At 32.0% G+C, this 24,962-nt stretch overlaps 1 protein-coding gene across 1 annotated transcript in view; it reads right to left on the reverse strand.

Annotated features, from left to right (window-relative positions):
• The window catches only part of LOC113515683 (uncharacterized), an 89,837-nt gene extending 65,234 nt beyond the window's left edge, over nt 1–24,603 (reverse strand). The window contains exon 1 of the mRNA XM_026899949.3: nt 23,989–24,603. Coding sequence (XP_026755750.1) covers nt 23,989–24,277 — 289 coding nt within the window. The 5' untranslated portion in view covers nt 24,278–24,603. The remainder of the gene's footprint in view (nt 1–23,988) is intronic.
• Nucleotides 24,604–24,962: the final 359 nt, after the last annotated feature.

Below are 24,962 nucleotides of genomic sequence, written 5' to 3' on the forward strand. Positions count from 1 at the left end.
TATAATATATCTTTTACGTTTGCACATCAAAACTAAGCACAATTCAGTTTAGAAAAAATATGGTCTTAATAAAAAAAAGAACTACACAATTTTTAAGCGATTTAAAAGCACATGTTAAAAAAGAAGTTCTAAGTTCAGAAAGTACTAGTTAGTAAGAGTTATAAATTTATTTACCCCATTGAAAAAAAGTATCTAGTACTCAAAACTTTTTTTTTTAAATAAATACACTGAGGTCTTTAAAAGATATATATATATATATATATATATATATATATATATATATATATATATATATATATATATATATATATATATATATATATATATATATATATAGCTTTAGGACCAAAATACTTAAGAGGCCATAACTTTATCGCTGCGTAACTATAAAGCATAAAATGAGAGACTGAAACTTGTTCATTATTGCAGCGAGATGGCGTAGTGATTAAGTGCTGTAATACACTATAGTGGTGTAAAAACATAGGATACTAGCTATAGTTAATTAATATTTTTCATCTTACAAAATAACGCGGCATGCATAAAGTAGCGTATCCGTTTGATATCGTTCGTCAAAACATTTTTGGAAACGTGTTACGTGATTAAGAGCATACTTCAATTTACTGTACAGTTAGAAGCACAAGTAAATGAACAGCAATAGATTACAAAAAGCCATAAATACCGATGTATAGTGTAAGTAGTTCAACAAGGTTAGCGCCATTTGTGCATATCGTAATACAAATACTCGTATTATGTTCAACTAATTTTAATTCATATAAGTACAATGGCATATGTATGCCACAGAGTGGGGTTTCAGAAATCTTAATATGTCAATCGACTTTTGATGCTGACCGTACATATATTAATATAGGTCGTGTGAAGCAACAAGTTCCATATTACAAGATATGAGTACCATTAATAAAAAATCCTAACGCAAATACCTATATTTGCCAAAAAGTCTCCTATTATATTCTTGCTTCTATATATTTTATTATATTTAGTAAAATAATCCTTTTATCGATTAATAAAGATTTCAGCAGCTGTTTTCCTTTGGGGAGCAAATTATACTTATTCCATCAATTATTTGTAGTAATTGGTACTATTATAATTCCCATATTTTAAAATTGTTGAATCATGAAAACACAACAAACATTGTAAATCGAATTAGTGTTAACGTTTATAACAAACAACTTATTCCTATAATCTTATCAAGCTACGTGTTTCAGTGGAGCGTTCTGATAAGATTCAACCTACTTATAAAATGTAAAATTGATAGTATTAAGTAAATGAATGTCTTACATTGTAAAATACCATTTTATAGTGTCCGTGCGGGGTCAATTTGTCAATCATGACAACGGTCTGCCGGTTATTGAACTTGCCCATGATGTGTTACGCATTGTTGAGTTTTCAAGCCATTGATATTCTTGTGTTGTGTTGTTAAAGAGTAAACTTTTGTTGTCTTAAACAAATCAATGTGATCATAGTATTTTTTTTTTTATATTAATTTTTAGACTTACACATTGTATGATTTATAAGATTACGCATTGTATGGTTTATAGAATAAGGATCGCTTAGACTTAATGTAATTAATGTTAATTTATCTGAGTAATCGTAAATTAATTCTTAATTTTTTTTTAATTCATAGATATTTTAAATAAACTGTTAAAGAAGAAAGTTATCAATTCTCCTGTTTTTTCTTTTATATAACTTTTGTTATGTTATTATAAGCAGAGTTTGATAATTATATTTGTAATCGACAATGTTTATACACTAGGGTTTTTTGCATTTTACGTTTACATTATAATATAACACATATAAATATGTAAGTGTGTTTGTTTGTTAGTTAACTTATAGCACCTCATCAGCTTAACCAATCACTATGTTTGGTATACACGCATTAAATTGGGATGGAGCCTACTCCATCTTAGGCTATTTTTTATTCAGGTCAAGAAAGAACGAAGTCGCTAGTAAAAGCTAGTATACGTGTAACATAATATTATAAGCTTTACAAATTTATTCTCACACCATGCCATTTCAGCGGGTCAACGTGTTTTTGTAACAGGCAATGATTACGAGATGGACGTTTGGAGTGCAGCTGGAAGGCCAAGGTGTCAAGTGTCGCTCCCTACACAAGCATTATGTGGAACGTTGAATGTTTGCTTTCACTGGCTGCCTATGTGAATGCTCGAAACCTTACACCCACGTGTGACTTGCTAGAGATGAGTGTACAAGGATTAGATTGATCATACATGGCGCTGGAATTAAATATTGTGTTAGTCGTTGTAATAGATTTTAATGTAGGATTATTTGTTCCGGGGTCTTTTTAGTCTATGATTAACTAAGGGTCTCGATTGGTCCCGAAATATGGTGTTCTTATGAAACTTTTAATAGTTAATAAATAATAAATTATAATAGATTAATTATTTGACGAAAAGTAAAAAAGTACTTTATTTTTTATACAATGAATTACAAGTATCAATTTATAGTGAGAGACTTCATAGACACATTAGATTTAGAACATTTAAATGAAAAACGTCTGTGTCGACCAGTAAATTTTGCCGCACAATAAGCATACGTATATTTGTACTCGAATTATAAAAAGCAAGATAATAAATCCTGTTTTAATCTACCAATGTTATGTTTGTAAGTATTGTTTGTTACATAGTCAGGTTCAAATAACTGAACGCATTTTAATGTAATTGTATATATATAGACCGTATTACCTTAAACCAACATGTAGGATACTTTCATCTTAAGTTATGTGGACAAAGTCGCAAGCTACAGTTTGTACTTACTTATATAAAATATAAAGTATACATGAAACGTGCAAAAGAAAAGAATATTTCGGATAAACTGAAAGTTTTATCCTCACGAGCTTACAACTCTGTGCCATAAATTGCCAAAATATTGCCACCTTTTATAAAGTATTTGGACAAAAAGTATCCACGCGTGGCGCACCAAGATACGGAGTGGTTGTTTATATACGAGTTGAGGGCCTGTCCTGCCCACTCCCCAACTCCCACGTTCCATTGTATGTGATCAAACCTTATTTACATCACAATGAGTCGGCTTTGGCTTAGCGCCATGTCATCCCCGATAATATTCCCGGAACGTTTCTAAAGTTTGCCTATACAGCCGACAGTTTTCAAACATAACTTTTGTTAGCATTACTTAAATTTAATAAATACTGTAATATTCAATTTAAACCAGTATTTTGTTAAGTTTGAATATACTGAGTGAAATAAAAATCTTTACCATCCAATCTCAAAAATTTGTGTTCTATTAGCAAAACTCTAAATATTCTTTAAAGAAACAGGTTGAAATAACAAAAAAATTGAGTACGTATGGCGTCTGGCTATCATGTTAAAATGAGTGGGTCAAATTTTTTTGTCGTTTCCTGGTTCGTGTTTCTTTGGGCAAAACGTAAATTTACGACATTAATAACTCACTAAAAATGCTATCTATTTAAGGGATATCCCTTCAAAAATCTACCAGAAAAGTGTGTAGATTTAGATTCGATCTTTTATACATATAATTAGATTTTGATACGAGAAAAAAAAATACACTTGACGATCCATCATTTGCGAATAATTACTTTTGTTTGTTATAATTCTTAGCACTCAATCATAATAAGAGAGAGAGAACACTGAGATGAAGCATTTATAAGCAATTAAGACGTCATTCAAAATTGTGCCGTAACGAGGTCTAATAGGGTGCAACAGAGCGTCAAATATAAATTCAGAATCGAGTCCACTCAAATAAATCGGATTGGATTGTTTTAATTAGTTTATGACGGACTGCTATGATAATATTCTTCATAATAGACTCACGATTGTTTTAAATTATGTTTTACATTTTGCATGTTTTATTGAAAATGACGGATATTTTAATTTACATACATACTTATACGTTACGACTGGGGGTATGCAGAAACAATAGAATGTCAACATGCTGATTAAAGATTTCTTTTGATTTTTTTACATGCATCAATTCATTAGTACCTTAAATATTTAAAGAAAAAAAAAGTTAGGTTGTATTTGATAAGGTTGTTTTATAAATACGACCTTATTACTGTTGCGACGAAAACTAAGATATACCTAGTTATTAGTTGTTGCATTTACAAATAAGTTGAGATAGCCTATAATCTAGAGACAGATGACTTAGAGATCTACAAATAGATGTTACATAATTTCAAGCTCATACCAGTAACTCTCCTCCAAGAAATTAAGTAAAGTATGACGTTAATAAAATGGCAAAGTAAATAAATATATGTAGGTCGACGGCGTGCTTATGAGGTTACGAAAATCCACCATAAAATTTTTGTCGCTTAAATCGTCGTCATGGTAAGAATATGAAATGGCGTACGGTATAATATAATATTTCTTGATCCGGAAGGAAGGAAAGCAAATATCATTTCCACATAAGTCATAACACTACAGCAATTCCGGGAGAAAAACTTCGTTTTTTTATTCTAAGGTACCGTGACTAAACTATTGTTTACTTTGTAGTTTTTCTTTTTTCCGTTATAAAATTTATGATCATAGTAAAAGATACTTTGCCACTAAAAAAATAACCTAACACAGGATCCGATTTGAAACATGTTCAGCTAAGTAATATACAACTTTTTTATGTTTGTACTGTACAACTTTGAATGTCAATTAAGTTAACCACTCATGTTGGAAGACATATAGATATAAACAGCGTCATGGATATCGCAAAATATGTTATTATATTCAAGGTCATCATTACCATTCCAGATGATTCTTGATTTTAATGCTTCTCGATTACAATAAACATCTACCGTTCGTTTAATTAGTCAAGTATGAAATAAGCTAATACTTACTGATACAATAACTGCGTTACCATAAGACAAATAATATTGCGTAATTTTATTACCCAGGCCTTTATTCCTAGATTAATTAAATATGTAATCAACTGCTATCTAAATATTAAGTCTCATATTGAAAATGGTGTTTCAATATCTCTCGCAGTTCAATTTTGTCACCTCCTTGGAATGTGGACAAATGCAAGCCGAGACTACATAATGATAATGTTCAAAGGTTGAAATGTAAACAAACGCAGCCACGCGGCCGGTGGCTAGGTGTCAGTGTATCTAATATCGGTGTCGTAATTCGATCATTGGTAACAAATCGGTATATCGATATGCCTTATCTAGCTCGTTGTTTGACTTCGATAAATGATCGACGCATCGATGCATTGGCGCGCTCTAAATATTTAATTATGAATGTTACGCAATGCATTATCGACAATATTTACGTATAGCATGAAATAATCAATAATTATTGTTGGCTGTGTTCCCAGTTGTTTGTTTTTCATAGTTACTAGTTTTTCATAACATACTTTGAGTGTTGAGCAATTATTTCCTGTGCATCTTTATCAAGAAAATACTATTAAAGAACTACTACTTTATCAAATTTTGAAGATCTCTAAGACTTCCAGCAAACTTTTTTTCATATACCAATAGTGTACTTTCGTTCCAGAGAAGTATTGATAGTATTGAATTGCAGACAAGAACAAGAAAAACAGGTTGGTTGCACAACACACGGAGGACGGTTGTATTGGTCCTTGAAGAAGTTAATTAAGTGCAACCTTTCAAACTTGTTAAAATGTAAATTAATGAACGCACGCATTAGTACCCGTTGTCACCTAAGGGATGCAGACTTGATCACTCTCTGACTAATAACTGAACTTTCTTAATAGAATGTAATTTAAGAAACACTACATTTAGCTTCAAAATAGTAATCATTAATATTAACCAGAAATCTGAAATAAGACTTTTGAGATAGCCCAAAATTTAGGAAAGATATTTCCTAAATTGATTGTAGCCTACCTACATATCAGAAAAATAGAGAGTAGTATAAATGAAAAAAGATGGTTAAACGAGTTGGATTATTGGTTACTGTTAAGCCGTGTCTAGAACATATCAAGTTCTATCAAAACAAAAATCAAACTGACATATCCATAATATTCCATAATAATTGACTCATGAACTTTGAGCAATGATAAGCTATTTGGTTTATTTTGTCCGATTTTGTACACATTTTAAAGATTGGAACTAATACCTTATAAACCGCGACAAAGTAGAACGAGGGTGGAAAGGCTTTTGCCCTGTAATGGCAAGCAGTAGACATCTCTCCGGGGACGCATTACGTTATTTATCGGCATAGTTACCGCACGAACAGTACCGGCTATAGCTGGAGCCGGTAGTATCGTAATTATGGATACAGGATCACCGTTACCATTACTACAATGTTACTCTAGTACTTACAGATGAGAATTTAAGAGTACATTTAACAGGCCTCTTTATAATTACTGATAAATATAATATTCAAATTAATTGAACATCTGGTCATATGTAACATATCTAGCTTTTATGATATATTCAGTTGTCAAAACTTCTTCAGCATATATAATTGAACATTAAGTATTATCTAAACTTATTGAAATCTTGGCATACTTATAACGGTAACATTAATAAGATTTTGAATTAATTTAAATTCGTCAACAACTGTTTAAGCATTGCTATTGTTATGCAAACGTATCTAACCCTTTATGCGCGTGTCGGTCGCGCGTCGCTCTCGGTTCAGTAGGCATTGGGTTATGAGTTGCAGTTGTCGCAGGTGGGCGAGTAACGGTCGTAGCACAATGCAACTGCTCGAAGCCAGTGGCGGTAATTGCAACTGGACGCCAGACACAGCATTTCTTATGTCAGCCGTAGCTCAAAGTCACACTATTTTCTAATGGAATATTATACGTATTTTATTGATTTGGCCTAGATAAACTAAAGACTTAGATTATTACGGGATGTATGTCTTACAGTGTAATTTCGAATATGAGAATCATGATCAAATTTTGTATCACGTTATACAAATACTGAGTTGTTCTTGACGTGTGTAAAATTTCAACAAAGAATATTTTAATATGTGGGTTCGTGTCTGAACATCATACAAAAATACTTAAATATACTGTTAAGTTTTGGGATAAAAATTTTTTAAATACAATTCATGTGTAACCTGCAATTTGATCGAAGTTTTGAATTTATTGTAAAAGCAAGACAAATGGTGTTGCGAAATATTTTACTATTAGGTAATACTTTGCATTACTAATTTGTATAGATGGACATTAAGATGCAGACTAATTATTAAATATTTTTAAAAGTGACCGATTAATGTAACGGTATTGATATATTTATATGCATATGCATTATATTTCTCGTGTTACCTGTATGACGCGGTCAAAAAATCGATCACGTCGCCTGTCTGTATAAAGCGTCACTGCAAGTTTTAGGCACGTAAGTCGACAATAGGGTGCTCACCCTTCTATCAGACCCGTTTTATGGCTTTTAATAATTTGGTCGGTAAGCTGCACCGATTGTTACCCGACAGCTGCTAGCAGTTAAGGGATTAACGGTATAAATCAGTGTATTTCAAATGTTTACCTATTGACTTATATAGTGTAAGATAAGACTGGTCGTCTCCAGTTATATGTAATGTCACATGGCCATGATATAAATTATTCGTCATGGTAACCATACGATTTTTTTATATCTATTTTTGGATACACGATCTGTTAGAGTTCACGGTCGTACAATTCGAGTTTTTATAAGTGACTATATAATAATAGTCAAAACAAATTATACTTGTGCTATATTTTTTGTTCATTCATGCTTACATCTACTACCTATTACGTATAATTAAATAAAGTTTTTAAATGGAAACGAAATTATTGTTATGATATTAGCATTGTTTCCCTTTTTCTAGCGATGTATTCAACAGAGATACACTAGTGAGGTTAGTTTTCTTGCATTTTCCTTTTCAATTTGCTCTGTCACCGTCAGACGATTTTAGTTTTTAATGACTTCGCATGATAGAATTATTACGTCCTTTAATACATATCCTTTCAATTTGCCTTTAGTTTACTTATTTAATTTGACATTAACAATGTACGCTTACAAAAACCGAATGCCCCCGTTATGGGCAAACACAGCATAGTTTTCGTGAATGGACTGGCTGAGAGTTTCACATCCATAAACGGTCAATATTCGCGTCGTATACAATCGTCTGCCAGAGCCGAAACCTGTATAGGTACAGCGTTGCGCAGTGACAGGGTTCGTTCACCGCGGTAGTCGAGCTGGCTTGCACGACGTCGACGCCACCAAATAAATCATCTGTTACATGAGCCTGCTGCAAAATGCTGACATAACAAATTAATGAAGCGAACCTAAGTAAATATCGACGTACCTACACTGAGTCGACACTATGTAACCACTTTATGTATGCAAATTTTTATGTTGACTTTAGTTGTATGGTTGCTCCTTGCTTAGCAGTTTACTGTATTAAAATATTTTTTAACATATTATTTATGTACATTATTATTATTTTTCAACGAATTTTAAATCTTTCATAAGGAGTGGAGATGGCAAACTAACCCGCGGCAAAAACACTGAACAGGTACAGTTCAGAACTCCAGAGAGAAAAACCGGCGTACTATGCGGGCAGTATCCAAAAGCACCGCTTTCTGCATTCTTGTCCGGCTCACTACCTCGGAATCCCAACCGTTGGTGTCGTTCTAGACTTTATTATTATTTATTATTATATTCATATTTTGTAACTGGCAATAATAGTCGGCTTGCAGCGGTCATACCAATTGTATGTCCGATAATGTAAAGTTTATTCAAACGTATGTATGGTACAAAAAAATATAATGTATATTCCCTTTTTTCCTCTTTAAAATACTAAAGGCAATGTTCATTTGAATCTACAAATACCTATAGATAGATAGATACTCTTTATTGTTTTCTCCAAAAGATTACAATAGTAAACTTATTATATCAACTTATTTATACTTACTTATTATCAACAATTACAAGAAATAATATAATAATAGAAAATTATGTTTAGTGTACTGAAAAAAATTATAGGATATAATTTAAACCTCATATTTTATTTAGACAACACAGACATGTCACAGATAAACAAGCTTCTTTGATAGAATAAAAGAATTGTACGAAACTCTAAAATGTAGAATAATATCACGAAATAACGATATTAACAGGTCCCGAGCGACATTTCCAGGCGAGCTCCGAAACAAATCTTCATTATTATGAAAACAAACTTTATGTTCACGTGTCATGTCATCATGGTTCAGTAATGGCGGCCATTATTGTACATGGGATATAACTTTACGATTCGGTATTTTTACTTTTTTTGCTAGACGTTACAACTATTACAACGGACGTTTTTATCTATCGTGCATTTGTCTTTGCATGTAGTGATGACAATGCCAAGTTAATATTTTAAACTATAATCACTCAAAGTCATGCTATGGCTTTTGATTTTATTGTAATAGCGTCCATGTCTGTGGTTATCGCATGGGTTTTTTATTCCATGCAACTGCATATGCAATTAGTTCATAACCTGACGGTAATTGTCGTAATTGACAATAGATATTCCGAATACTTGTCTATTTATTTAAATTTTAGTAGAAAATCAATAGCTAATTCATTATTTATATCATGATTTTCTAGCAATAGTCTATACTAGTTTATTATTATCAAAATCATGCATGATTGTTAAACTAATTTTTGGTAATCATTCACATTTGTTAGAAATAATAAACCTTCAAGAGGCGCATTGTATAATTTTACAGGTTATAGGTTGAATGTATTTTCTGAGATCGATAATCAGAGTTTACATTGTTTGGGATGATGTTACATTAGAAAATAAAAGACATAGATTCACTACGTATAATCGAAAATACACTATCTGTGACTATCTGTTTCGCCTCATGAGGAAACAGTCAAGTCACGCCGCATAATAAAACGTAGACGATGTAGACAGTTCGATCGGAAATTTCAATTTGATGATCGGCTCTTGTTAAGTCTCGTTGTACTTTATTGTATTCATATAGAAATGGTTTGAGGACTTGTAAACATTCTAATTTTTTTTTATAGTGGCGATGACAATCCAAAAGTTTTCCAGCCTTTTATATGGCACTCAAAAAGCTGGTAAATAGATAAAGCAAGAGTTTGAATGAATGTTATAGTTAAAAGATCCATCCAACAGCTAGTTTTAAAATGGCTAATTTTGCCAGCGAAGTAATAATATGTCATTATTGTATGAGGGATTAAATTGAACACAATGCACGATTTAATAATTATGTTTAATTGAAAATGTGTCTTTAATAGTCTAAGGATTCTTTGCATTCTACTAATACTTTGATAAAATTATGATAATACATATAAAATTTTACTCTTGTGATTTGGTTACGGTATTTGTAACAGATAATTTAGAATAATTGACAGGTATCAGTAATGTATAACATCATAAATTACAAGTAAAACCAAGCCCCATAGATAGTCGTGAAGAACGTCCGTTTGAAATATAAATGAACTGATCGAACGAGAGCCTGCAATATGGATGAGAGGCTTGTTTTGCCCATATTAGCTTTATCCACAAGTCTACCTTAGCGATATGTGGTGCGTGAGTTGCGGACATATAATTCTATCGCATAGCTAATGAGCTTCCAACGGTGTCGACCAGTCTACCCTGATGGATATTTGTGGTTTACCCGACTTATCTATTGAGATTAAATTCATACGATACAAGATTGAATGATCGAATAACAAAGGAGGCTTGGTGTTTTATAGTTCAACTAGTATAACTCGATTCCGATTCTATCAATACAACGGATTGCATTTTCAATGAAATGAATTCTTCGGTTCATTTTAATACTGAGGAGGGTATGTGTGTGTGTAGGTAATATTACAGATGAGAACGTGTGTAGTGAAATTTTGTCGGTTAGCAAGCAGAATATTCGAAGCGGAATTCCGGTTGCAACGTCGTGTTGTATAGTATGTATTGTCAAAATGTAGGTATAGCAAAGCGAACGGAATATTTTGTATCGCTGCATAAAATGATACATTTTAAATTGAATTGAAATCAGTGAACGTGGTTCAATATCCGTAGTAATATAATATTATTAGCTACGTTTATGAATAATAAATAGTTCTTATATTTGGATTCTCGACAACTTATTTTTAAACAAACATCAACTCAAATAAATTGTAATATTAATTTATACCACAATAACATTCTTACCTTGCCCAAGTTCTTACTGTACCGTAATAACTTTTTTATAACATCATGCACATAATAATAACATCTATAGAAATGCGACATATTTTATGAATAAATAGTTTTTAATTATATTAAGTTTATTGTAGACATGCTACATCTTTCGGATTTGTACAGATGAAATACGGTAAAAAGTATACTATATAAAATTTCTTAGCTGTTTAAAAATATTTCGTATTAACAACAGTTTACAATGTATGAATATATACTGGAAGAAATCCCTTTAAGTGATAAGTCCGCCAGTGTACATTTTTATTATAATCTAATATCTATAGCTGAATGTAAAAAAAAAAAATTATAAATATTTTTCAGTATTTGTTTATGTTTCCTTAATTCATGAATGCACTGTCTACCCATTTCTCTATTTAAAAATAATAAAAATGGATAATGGTTATGCAGATCAGAAGAGGGAATACTGAAGAGGTTAACTGCCTCGTTTTGTTAAAAAGAAATTGTTAACTTTAGAAAATGGAAACTTATTTAAAATACAAACAATTACATTATTTATTTGTTTAAATCTGACAAATATACATATAACCACTCTATGCATTAAAGTTTAAATAAATAAATACAGAGCACAAAGTTAACATAGCAGGGGTTTGCGAAATGTTGATCATAAGGAAACGGAAATGTGAGTGGAACGGAACTTGTAATAAGTAACAGGTGAACAAGATACCTAATAACAAATATTGTAAACCCGTAATTGGCTGTATCAAACATAACATTATTACGTTAAAGCTTAAGAGCTGTGGAATCTATAATCTTTAACAATATTATATATGCGAAAGTGAGTGTTTGTTTAGTGCTGCATGGAATTAGATAAAAGTTAGAATACACATCATATCCTGGATTAACATATGGGACACTTTTGACCCAAATAAGTTAGGTTTTATTAACAATGAAACAGAATTTATTCATACAATATTTATCAAGATAATCAATTATGTTCTTGACTTAGTTAAAAGAGGTAAAATTTATCTCCGAACGAAATGTTTAACGAAAAGTAAACATTTGTATTTATCCTGATTTTGTTGCTACTAGGTTTCTATGAGATCTTCTAGATAATTTAAATATGACCAATAAAAAAATTAAAAAACGTAAATAAATATATTTATTTTTGTTACAATCTGTAGTCTAGTTCTTGTTTATATATATATATATAGTTTTAGGAAAACGGGACAAACATTTTTGTTTACGAAAAACATTAATAGAAATACTGTTTAGAAATACATAATACATATATAAATAAATAAGCAATATCGTATAATGGGAACTAAAACATAAACGTACTAAAATATATTCAAACGTGACCGTTAAATGTCTCTAAACTTCACAGAATAAACAGGTAATGGCTGGCTAGATTCAAATGATATAAAGATCAACGATAAAATATTCTGCTGCCTGTTTCCTTGTACGATTATATCGATTCCCACGAATAATAATGTCATCTGTACACTTCGTAATGGAACATTAAGACAAACAGTTTCAATTGCATCAGATTTAATGCACATGTTCCATTTGTTGGTATGACATGAGCGACTGTGTAAATGTGTTATTGTTTTTCTTTCGAGCCACGGGAATCCTTTCAGATATTCTGAGACTTTGATTTGTGTTTTTGTAGTTCCGCAACAAAATGTAGAAAAGGAATAAAATAGTTTGAAGACAGTTTGATGAATCAGATCTGTGTAGTTAACTGTGATTCTTTAAGAGTTCGAAATTTTTCTAATCTTATCCTAGCATTTAATATTACAAATGTGAAAGTTTACAAAGATGTGTGAATGTACTTTTGTTACTCGATCGTGCTTAAACGTCTAAACTGATTTAAATGAAATTTGTTACAAATGTAAGTTATATCGTTACTAGAATATAGTATACAACAGTATATATAATATAGTATATAACAGAATATAATAATGATGCACAGATAGTATTGTAATTACAAAATTAGAATGTATATGTGATTCCATGACAAAAACGCTAAATTGCAAATTACGATTTTGGTAGAATTCGTCTATGGTATGAAGATTGTAATCAGGAATTTAAACGAACGGTATTGTCGATCTTGTAATTTTTGAGTATATAACAGACAGATGAATACCTATTATAATTTAATTAACCGAGGTTACTGGTGACCCAAGAGCTGGTAGTTACTTTGCTCAAAACATAAGTTTAGCGATCCAAAGTGGTAATGTTGCCAGTACTTGGGTACGCTGTCTCGATGTGGCGCGTTGAGAGATTGTTTGTAATTGTGTGTTGTTATTACTGCATTGTTTTTATTTATTAATTTCATCAGTTGTTATTGTAGTTGTAATTTGAAATATATATTATTTATTATTTGAATTAAATATAAGTTAATAAATTGCCTTGTGGTCCCGACATAGAATGGGTTACCGTTTCCTTTCCTATGAATTCGATACTCAGGCGACTAAGGGAACTTAAAGGTCGAGGTATGGGCAGCAGAGTCTCTTCTAAAACATCACCAAAAGCCTAATTGCCTAATTGTTTGTCCACTCGCCCACCAAGTGTGGCAACTACCAAGTGGGATGCCTATATTACATATAACAATGGAAAGTTAATAGTACATATGATGATGATGAAGTTAATAAATTTTACTAATAAACTAATACTGTGTGGCCTACTAACTTTTAAGTGATTAATTGTATTTTAAACAATAAAAAATAACGTAATTATATTCTCAATAAAAATTATGTTAATAAGATACGCTGAAATGCTTTTCGCTATTTTCTGTTATTAAAAATTTAATTTTGAACACTGTGAAGTACGCCTTGATTAAAAGCCCAAATGAGGTTAATGTGGATCTCATGGAAATGCTTAGAAAATTACTTATGATGTGCTCAAAAGGAGTACCCTAACGCAGCTTTTTAATTTTAATTTATCTATTTTAAAATCAAAATATTTAAAATATTTTCAAATCAGCTTTTTTTAAAAATATTATTTGCCTGTTTGTTAGGTTTTATTTTTGGTAAAAATAAAATAGTGATTCCGTTTGCGCTATCATTATACACTAGCGGAGCACCAGTGATAGATGATAGGTGAGGATGAAAGCATGTCAGATAGCCCATCGTGACGAATCCACAAGAATTAACCACGACGGTTTTCAGAGGGAACTGCGTGGAGATCGACTTGATAGGGTATATTGCTAGCTGGGAGCTGTTAGACCCCAGTACTAACAATACCTTCCCCCCCCTCCCCTGTTTGTTAGATAAGCTTAGATACAAGAAAATTACTAATTACATTTTAAACAAATTTCATTTTAGCTTGAACTTATATAACATAACAACACGTGACCTTTGTTTTAAATGTTCCACAGTGGCTTCCTATTTCTATGACCTGTTATGTTTCTCTTCCTCTACTGTCCTTTATTCAATCTTTTAATAAATTACTTAACTTTATTATTACATTCAATATAACTACTGTTACTTTTAATAAAACGGTGCGAAGCAATACATTATAGTTAACAAGCGACAAACAAGTGTCGATACGCAGTACCTATCTAGATAAACGAAATGAAAGTGTGTGATCCATCAGATAAAATTATTTCCAGAGCTTGAGTATTACGTATTCCGGTAATTAATTCAGCTTTGTCGGTTCAAACGAACTATGTTCCATTACTTCCGTACAAGCAAGTTGCAGTGAGTAATAAACTCTATTTGCAGAAGCCACAAAACTAAAGCGCTAATAACGGTTTGCTCAAAGCAATCTTGCCACGTGCTCTATGCGATGGCAAAATTATATACAGCAATTAAAGTAACAATTCCATCCACGTGATCTCGCACTATACGTATATTCATACTCATAATTGTTGCTTCTGATCTACTTAATATTTATTATACTATAATCACGTTATTGTTATTAAAATAATTAATAGATACTAATTAAAAGATATTCATTATTGTTGGAAAAAGCAAAACATAGTGAATTTGTTAATTTCCCATTATATATGTATGTTGCAGTCAAAACTCTTAACCAGTCAAAAGTACTATTGCTAGCAAAATCAGTCAATAATACTTTTGACTAAAATAACAGTTAAAAGTAATGTTTTTTTTATCCTGACAATGCGGGGAAAGTACTATTATTCTGAATATTTATGAATATTTCTGAATATCTAACCTAACCTAACCTAACCGCAAATTTGCAGTAAAAAATACTAATAACCAATAATTTTTAGTCAAAACCACTTTTCACCAATCTTCAGTTCAGTCAAAAGTACAATAGTACTTTTGACTGGTTAAGAGTTTTGACTGCAACATGTTTCATTATAAATAAAAAATACGATATCTACAAAAAAGTATCCATACCTAATGATTAATTGCAATATCATAAAATTTCCGGGCAAAAAATTATCTAACAGACATATGGAGAGCATAGGGACAGGAAGTTGCTAATAAATTTTGAAAGGTAAAAATCGTCTAGGTGTGTACATACTTTATTAGTATTGTTGCCGACAAAAGCTGAATTTCTGAATAACCACCTCAATGTGAGCCTCGAACAATCGATCGCGACGGTAAAATGGATCACACGCTGCGCTCGCGCTTATTCGTTGCGCGGACCATTGTGCCCAAAATATTCAGAATAATAGTACTTTCCTCGCATTGTCAGGATAAAAAATACGAATATTTCGTAAGGAGACAATGGAGCGGAACACAATATTTGTGACCAAACGGACAAATAAAACATGATGATTCGAAATATTGTCAACCACTGCGCATCACCAATGGAATGCTTTATTAGATTATTATCAAAAAGTATATTAACAAATAAAAAGAATAGAAGACTATGGTATTAGAATTCCCCTACTTCCTTCCTTCCTAAACGTGTGGTTGAGAGGTGCAACAAAGGGCAGGACTTCCGATCAGCTGCCGAGACGCCCCATGTTTTACGGGGCTTCTTCTAATATTGACTTGAGTGTTACAGTCACATACAATAATAGTATGACAAACATATTATAAAAATAATTTATTATTATATAAAACTTTAAGTTTTTTTATGTTATAATATTTTGTTATCATTTAATATTTTTTCCCCATTTAGAGTAAAACCTCAAATTTATTTTAAACTGGCTATTCCATCGAGTGTGATCACGTGAATTCTGATTGAAAACAAACGGACATTGATGAGATTACAATGTGTTCAATATTTGCAATTAAGATACCTTTGTATTACACAGAATTATTGTAACTGAATCAACCTTTCATTTTGAAATATACCGTGAAGACGCAAGACACTTTCGTAAGTAATTATGCAAATATCTGCAATTTATATTAACTGCTAGTTGTTAGAAATGTTGATTATGAAATTAAACACCGTACAAAGTCCGATTAGTGTACAAAGAGTCTACAATAATCGAGTTATAGTGGCTTATTATGTGACGCTTTTATAAGGAAAGGAATTACTGAAACATATTAAATTGATATCACATTAAGTTGGAATGAACTAAATCTTGTGAATACATCGGACCCTCGTCAATAGTTCACATCGAAGGGGAAGAGTGAGGGGATTCACACAAATTTGTTGCTGTGGTTACAGGCAAAGGGAATCAAAATAACAAACGCTCACATAAAGCGGCCTTACTTCATTTTATAATTTACATTGTAAACATGAAATTCGTTGGTCGAAAGTTTGCTGTAACGGTATTTATGGTTTCACATACACGTAACCTCAATGCAAGAGATTGTTGAAAGAAGTGAGTTCAAACAGGAAATGTTTAATCGACTACCTAGTTAATCGCAGCAGTAGCTAGCGGAGTTTACATCATAACGATTGTTAAGAATATAGCGATAAGTAGATTACCGATTGCAGCATATGCCAGCAACAGGAGGGGTTGGAGAAATTTATTGCCGGCGAATCGGTTGACTTATTGCATCATAAGCGCCGCTTCACGGTAATGTGATCGTTCGCTATTCAATCCAGCCTTTTTTGTAAATAGCAATACACTTCGGTGGACAAATTGTAGCTTTTTACTAATGTAAAGCTATAAATTGTTTACCGAAAAATGTTATGTTAAAAAAAACAGAATGTCTGTGAAGAAAATACGTATGTTAATAATTCAAATAATTTGTGTTAGGTGTTGAAGATTAATCTTATTCTAAAAATAGTATTAAATTACTACAAAAGGGTAATAGTGTAAATGAAGAAAATCAACAAGGATTACAAAGTAAGATTATGTGACGGAATACGCATCGGTCCTGCTAGTAGTTGTGTGTATATAATTAGCGTGGGCTTTTAAAGGTCATTGTCACAGCTGTACTGCATAGTCGACAGGAATCAGTATTAAAATAGATCTATTGTTCTACACTCCTGAACTATAAATTAACCGCCTAGCCGAGATTCGTGTCTCACAGCGGAGTTTTACAATCTAGAGTTTTAGTTTCAACCATCTGTAACATAATTCTCAGGACTTATTTCACATAATTGTTTTTGTAATGTGCAATATATAGGTATACTCGTTTATTGCACCAACAGGTATTGGTGCAATAGGTAAATATAAAAATTTGAGAAATTCTTGAACATCTTTTTCCATATAATTTCTCCACGAATCGGAACCAATTGCGAAATATTACAATTCGATATTCAATATCACTTTCTGATAATTGTCATACTTCATTTATAATACAATTAGCTGCCACCCGTGTGAATTATAATAAAAATTCTCCATACTGTCAATTTAAGATATTATTATGGTTTAAATATTAAATTTAATTCAAATATCTCCAGTTTTTTAAGCGTAATTGACTAACAAACGCCATGAATAGATCAAATTTATGGAAATTCGGTGTCTACTCTGGTAAGTTATTAGTTAGTCGTATGTTTTAGGTAGATATAAAGTATCGACATTAGATATAATCAGTATTTAAAAATATTTTCTGTGTGTATTCTTTCTAAGTAATAGTTTGGTTTAAGGCGTCACGAATGCAGCTGCCCCTCCCTCCTTGTTATTATCGATCATCCAAGATACAAGCTAAAGCCAAAATAAATTGTATGATTTATATCGATAGGTCAAATCCTAGTAATATTATAGATGTGGAAGTTTCTAACGATACTTGGATGTTTATATGTCTGTATGTTTGTTATTTAATCACGTTTAAACGGCTGAATAAATTCGAATGAAAATTGGTATACGAATAGGTACTTAATATATCGGATGCTTTATAAAATAAATAAATACATTATATACTGATTTAGGTGGGCAAAGATAGAGGAAATGTCTAGTATACCTACTGTATTCTACAAAGAAACTAATAAATATAAGAAACTAATAAACTAGTAAATATAAAAATATTGGGGATAGCAGAAACGAGTTGGAATGTAACTAAGTTTTTATTTTATGTCAGTAGCCTGCATGATTACAATATCTACAAGAGTTACTCAAATAAACAATGTTTTAATCACTAATTATTAATTTACGACTGTCTTGTCAGTTGAAAATTTGCAAATAATGCATTTATTGAATACAAAAGCATAAACGACACAAGAATACCGGCTACCTGGAAGGTTTCTCAGAAGCATTCGACAAAAAATGCTTCCCTGTTGGTTTAAATATTCCCACAATGAGGCGGACGAGAGGGGTAAAATAAACTTAAGTGTTGTTTTTGTCTTCTCTTCTATTTTTGTGAAGTGCGATAGTAAATTCCTAACGCAACTAGCGTTTTCAAGTGACTTAAAAAATATATAAGTACCTACTACCGATATCGGATAACTTTTCCATTGCTTGAATTACTATTACTTATCTATTTTAACCATAGTATATTATTTATCTAAAGTAATAATATAAAAAAAGGAAAGATTTTATTGTTTTTGTCTGTAATGAATTAATAAAAAAAAATATTGAACCTATTTTAAAAATTCTTTTATCTAAGTAGATGTAAATTAAAAAAACCGTGCGAAGCTAAGACGGGTTGCAAATATAATACCAGTATATACCACTTCTCTAATTTACATAACAAAATTAAAAAGTAAATACTACAACAAAGCAATACGACACGTTCATGAATGTTAGTCTGGCTGAGAACCACTATCACAGTTCGTATTATTTTTCATAACTTATTCAGGCATAAAGTATTAGGTACAAAGCCGTTAGATTTAAGCTGGGGTTCAGATTACCGACGAAGACTTGCTTAATGCGAACCGACTGCAGTCATCCAATAGCCTGCAAAATAACACCGTTGCGAGGAAAGGTTATCGGGGATGAAATGCGACACCGGTGCCCGTGGATTAGAATTACTGGAGCTGACCAGTTACTATCTGTATTCATATTGTGTATTATGTTATAGGTTTTTTTGCGACAGAGTACGGATATAAGTATTAGTAATATATTCCAGCGTAGATTGTGATTTAAAAATGATGAATTTAAAGAAAATTAAAAAGAGGTTTTTTAAAAAACTCGCCGCGCCCGTATTTTCTTATGTGTATATTATTCCATATGGATGTCAGTTTTGGACGAATTTTGATAATTTATTATATAATCAATATTTACAGATTTGTATCTATAACAATCGCTCATTTTTTTGTAGACAATCTTAATAAATCCTAGATTTACAAATACTTAGCTTATTACTATTATATTAGAATAAATAGAAGCTTTCTTCTAAGGTAGGTATATACTATAATACTTATTTCAATTGACTAGAATAGTTAGACAATATACAATTCAAATCTTTACATTTGCATTTTATCCTATAATGTAATAAAGACAAATTACTTACTATAAATAAAAAAAATTACAGTCGTTTTATGTTCCTAATTTGATATGTCCGGCTCATTGAATATGCAACGTCTGAGATTCTTATTAAGATGGACACATAAAACACGTCTAGTAGTCGAAATGACCTTTGATTTAAATGAATAATTTGACAACACTGATTATCACAACTAAGTTTATATGCATTTTTTAATCTGGGACATAAAATGTTTCCTAGTATTTATTTTATTATTATTTTTAATCTGCGACTGCGTAGATGCGAGTATGTAATTAAAGATGGATGAGCTGAATATGCCTATCCTGGTATGTTCTCAATCAATTTTTATTCAGGCGGCTTTGATTAATTTAACAATGAAAAAATCTGTCAATCACTCAATTTGTGTGCTTATTATTTTCTTTCGGGGAGGCAACACATGAAACCCATGGCGTTGCAAGCGTCCATAGTCTAAGGTAATCACTTCCCATCAAATTGACAGTAGCTATGCCTGATTCCCGTTATTGTTGTACATAAAAATATTAATAAGGATAACTCATATGAGAATATGAAATTGTTGCAAATTGGTATTTCTGTGAGTCAATACTTGATAATTACAAGGTTATAAACTATACAGATAACAAATTGTAGATTATTCAAATGATTGTAAACAATTTTACTTACTATATAGGTTTGTGCGATCAGTGTATAACTTAATATTACTAATTTAAATTCTTAGGTATATGCGATATAATTTTTAATGACACTTTATAAAAGGTGTTCTGTAAATGTACGAGTATAACGCATTATTCAATAAAATCAACATTAAATACAATTTGTAGTAGCCTTGTACATTGGTTAACTAGTCAGATGTCATCTCATTTGAGATGCGGGCAACGGGAACTAGGTATGATATTTAATTCGGATAATATGGAAGAACAGAGATTTATTGTCAGCAGGGTTAGATCCTACACTATCAATATTCTACTAAAGGTCTCCGCTGGAGCAATATCATAACATTAATTTGGTTTTATGGAGTAGGACACATTAAATATTGAGGGATAAACTTTTATGAGGATGTAATGTGAAAGTATTGTAATAAAATGTCGACTTTACAAGTAATCTAGTGGCAATTTATGAGCCGTCGACTTACCTATCTATAATTAAACGCCCGCCAAGAGAAACGTAAGTCGTATTTGTAAAGTTAACTTTACATGTATATGAATACTGAAGTGCACTTGTCCAATACCATATTACTTTATTGTCGTAATTCGAGATTTTTTGAGAGGCCGTTATTGATAAAGCGGCCGATCAATTTAATATGTTTGTGGAGGTTCTTGAGTGACCTTCAGAAGCAAACACTCAATTCAATGGATTTTTTGTGCTAATTTAAAATAGATTTCAATAATTCTTTTCACAATTGATAAATTTTACGCCTGTGTTTTTTCCCATAAAAATTTTGTCAACACTTATTTTTCTTTAGAAATAATTTTCAATTATTATTAAGTCAGATGATGATGTCATCTCTTCCAAATTCTTTGTCTCAAGTGTTTTTAATTTGTATTAGTTAAGGTACTGCATTGTAGGAATTTATTAGTATACAGTTATTCAGACAGTGATTGAGATAACTCCTATTTCCACTAGATTGATTTCGCAAGCGCCTAATTAATTCTTGCAACATGAACTCGTTGCCTACTTACAAAGAAAACTGATAGCATTATCGGTTAACGAACTCTGTAACATTTGTGCAAACTTGGCGTGTTCTTCAATACGCTTTGTTTAATGTTTTACTCTTTAACGGTTTAAGCATAAAATTATAGTAATGTAAACTATATATGTACATTTCATTGAAAAGAGACTATCCATGCTTTACCGTTTAAAGAACATACACGTCTCTTTAATATATTTAAAGGGGAAAACCTATCACAACACGATAGTAAAAAAGACTTTTCCTCAATAATTTTCCAATTTTTCATAGGCAACTGATATTCAGATGAATTACAAGAGACCCACCGGGTTTGCGCAATGACTGGTCAATTCCAGTGGTAATATTAAAAAAAAAATACTTTTAAAGTTTCAGCCCTCCATACAGCATTTACCACCTGTCTAGCTTGTATGACTAATGATATGACAACACATTTGTTTTAAATGCTCACTCACATTTAACAAAAAATAAGCTTTTAGACAAAACAATATTTCATTTCTCCTTTTGTTCCTATAGTAAATACTAAAGAGGTTATAAATGGTGAACATTTGTTATGAGGAAAGTATGTTTTCTTAAAAGGTCGGGATGACACTGCGACAACACTTAACGCTTATCGTCCAGGTGAAAGGTTGTCAAATGAATCGCAGTGTTTACAAACCAACGACGTTCTCAGTTACTTGGTCTTGCGGTGTGTTTGTTTAAATGTTCCGTGAGCAGTTACGATCTCTTTGTATTCTCATCGTTAACAGTGCACTTAGATTTCGTGTCAATGTCAATTGTGTGCGTCTATTTACAAGCAGAGCACTGATAATGAGATTCAATCAAAAGTAGGTAGTTACGTCGATATACAATTTGTTGCGTAGGTAGGTTTAATCTCAAGAGCAGATCAGATATTCTAAATTCGTTTATCACTATTGTTGAATACCGAATGAATTTATTTTATCTCAAATAGAAACTGGTAAATAGTATAGTATACAATTCACTTTTTCGTTTTCAATGAATCTCACGTATCGAGTGGTCGGAATCGGCGAGCAACGAGCATAAGCATACGGCTTTAGATGAGTTTGAAATTATCTCGGGACGTTTTTATGGTCCGCATTGGAATCTGGGAGTTTTTTCCCATCGCGGGCCCGTTCGAACGCCCAAACAGGTTTTTAGATAGCGCTCAGTAATGCATCAAGTTGAAACGTTTTTGTATAGGCGGCATATTCAAGGAGGACGAGGTAATGAGGTTTCGAAACGGCCGTTTTATTCAATGAGCATTAATTTACTTGAAGCGGAGCTGCCTTGGTATGTGTTGTCTACGAGCACACACGGAATATCTGATAGATCTAATCTTGCAAGTATCCTCAATCATTGTTCTGATGATATAAGTCATGGTGCGGCGTCGCCTTTTTTGTCTGTGTATTATATACTATACATATAAATAAAAAAAATATAAATATAAAGAAGTGTCTATTACATAAACTACATTGCCAGTAGTCTTGTTCAAGTGTTTGCCGCGAATTTTACCTATGTAAAAACTGTGACCTTCGGTCATACTGTGTACTGTTTGTTCATGCACGCCTTTATAATTGCATTGTCTGGAGAAGTTTGGGATATATTGGGGTCAATAGAGCTAGGGGACGCGTGATTATAATAATATTAAAACTGGCGCCAAAATGTGTGAATGTTTCTAAAAATATTATTACTTTTATTATTATCGCAAAGATAAGCTAATGTGTAATGTACAAACTTAGGTTTGATTGAAGTAAAATTTGAGATTGTGTACTTTCAGTTGATAACAAGTCTGTTATTTAAAAATTGAAGTATCTGTCTAGACATTTTGGATATGGACCTATGTCTATATCCAGGTGCGTACCTATGCACCCACCTACTTATAGGAAGTCCATAGGTATTAAGCACATACCTGGCAAGTAATTTTCTTGAAGTTAATGATGTGTAGATTTGCAGACAAGATTTTTTATTAATTTTATTGCGCATCAAGATCATTAAGGATAATTTGCTAGTTGATTGTACCGAAGGTACTTAGATATCTGGGTACATATAGGAAAGAATTCGAGGAATCTTATTTGAAATAGATGCCCATAAATAACATACATACGTTAACCACGTAGGTAGGTAAGTATCTAGTCTTTTTTAAATGTATTAAAATGGAGTGATAACCCCGTCTGCCCTTTTGGACTACGCTGGCAGGACACCAGTGAGGGATGACAAATAAGTCAGCTGGCTCATGGTAACAAATTTAACAGGGATTTATTACGACGGTTTCTGGTGGGAGCCATGTGCAGGTATTGATGTGATGAGACATATTGGTAGTAATAGGGCCCCATTTTACTAACCATTCTTTCATCATGAGGTAGGAACCTAATTTTGAATGTCTGTAGTCAATTTCTCTCTGTGGTAGGTAATTATAATATCATCTAGTGTTACTTACGGACTGGAACTTTCTTCGGATCATAATTTTGCACTATTTCATGAATTTTTTCGATTTTCGTTTGCGCTACTTTCGATCTTTCTGTGATTCCCTGCAGCTGCGATGTCAACTCGCTGAATATATCCTCGGCCAAGAGCACGAGCGAGGCGAGTTGGCGTAACGCATTGCTGAGTGTGCAGTTCGTCACAGCTTGTAGCTCTTCATCGTTGACCCTCGGCTTCCCGTCTTCACCTCTAAGGCTCGTTCGCGACAAATACTTCGGTTCCACCACACGTTGAACGAAAGGCATTTCGATACGTCCCGAAGCACTTCGTATCACTTATTCACTCATCCCCGAGACGCGAATTAAACGTAATTTCGACATTCATTCAACACACCAACACAAAAAACGTCAGGTAACCGCCGCTTTGAATTAACCGACATCCTGACCGGTGAACTTTCACATGAAAGCGGTTTGTTTGGATAATTATGCAGTTTTTCATACAAATTTGTGGTATTGAAGAAGTTTTAGCTAATTGTATTCAAGTTAAAAAGTTTGAAAGAAACTTTTGGTACTGACGAAATCCCGCCATTACGACCACAGCCCTACATACGAAGAATACTAGCCACAGTCACCGGCCGAATGAATGAGTTTACTTACGCCGCTTACGAGCGTTAGTGTTGCCGTATTTTAAAATCATTACCACCCCAAATTTAAGATAGAAGAATTATAAAATTTAATTAAAAAGGACTATTAGTTTCGACTTAAAAATTAGGACTGTAATTATGACACTATGTGGATATAATCAGGCATTATTTATTCACTATGTTTTAAATTTGTAATAGAGATTAATGAATATATGTATTTGATTAGTAAAAAAAAAATACGTAAAAGTATTTTTTTCATCCTTTCAGTATTATTTTGTTAAAACAATTTTTTTTTGTAAAGTGAACAATGATTAAATATTTTATTTATTATTTTATATCTTATTTCA

Source organism: Galleria mellonella, unplaced genomic scaffold, assembly GCF_026898425.1.
Source record: "Galleria mellonella isolate WM207_F2 unplaced genomic scaffold, CSIRO_AGI_GalMel_v1 utg173, whole genome shotgun sequence".
Taxonomy (NCBI): domain Eukaryota; kingdom Metazoa; phylum Arthropoda; class Insecta; order Lepidoptera; family Pyralidae; genus Galleria; species Galleria mellonella.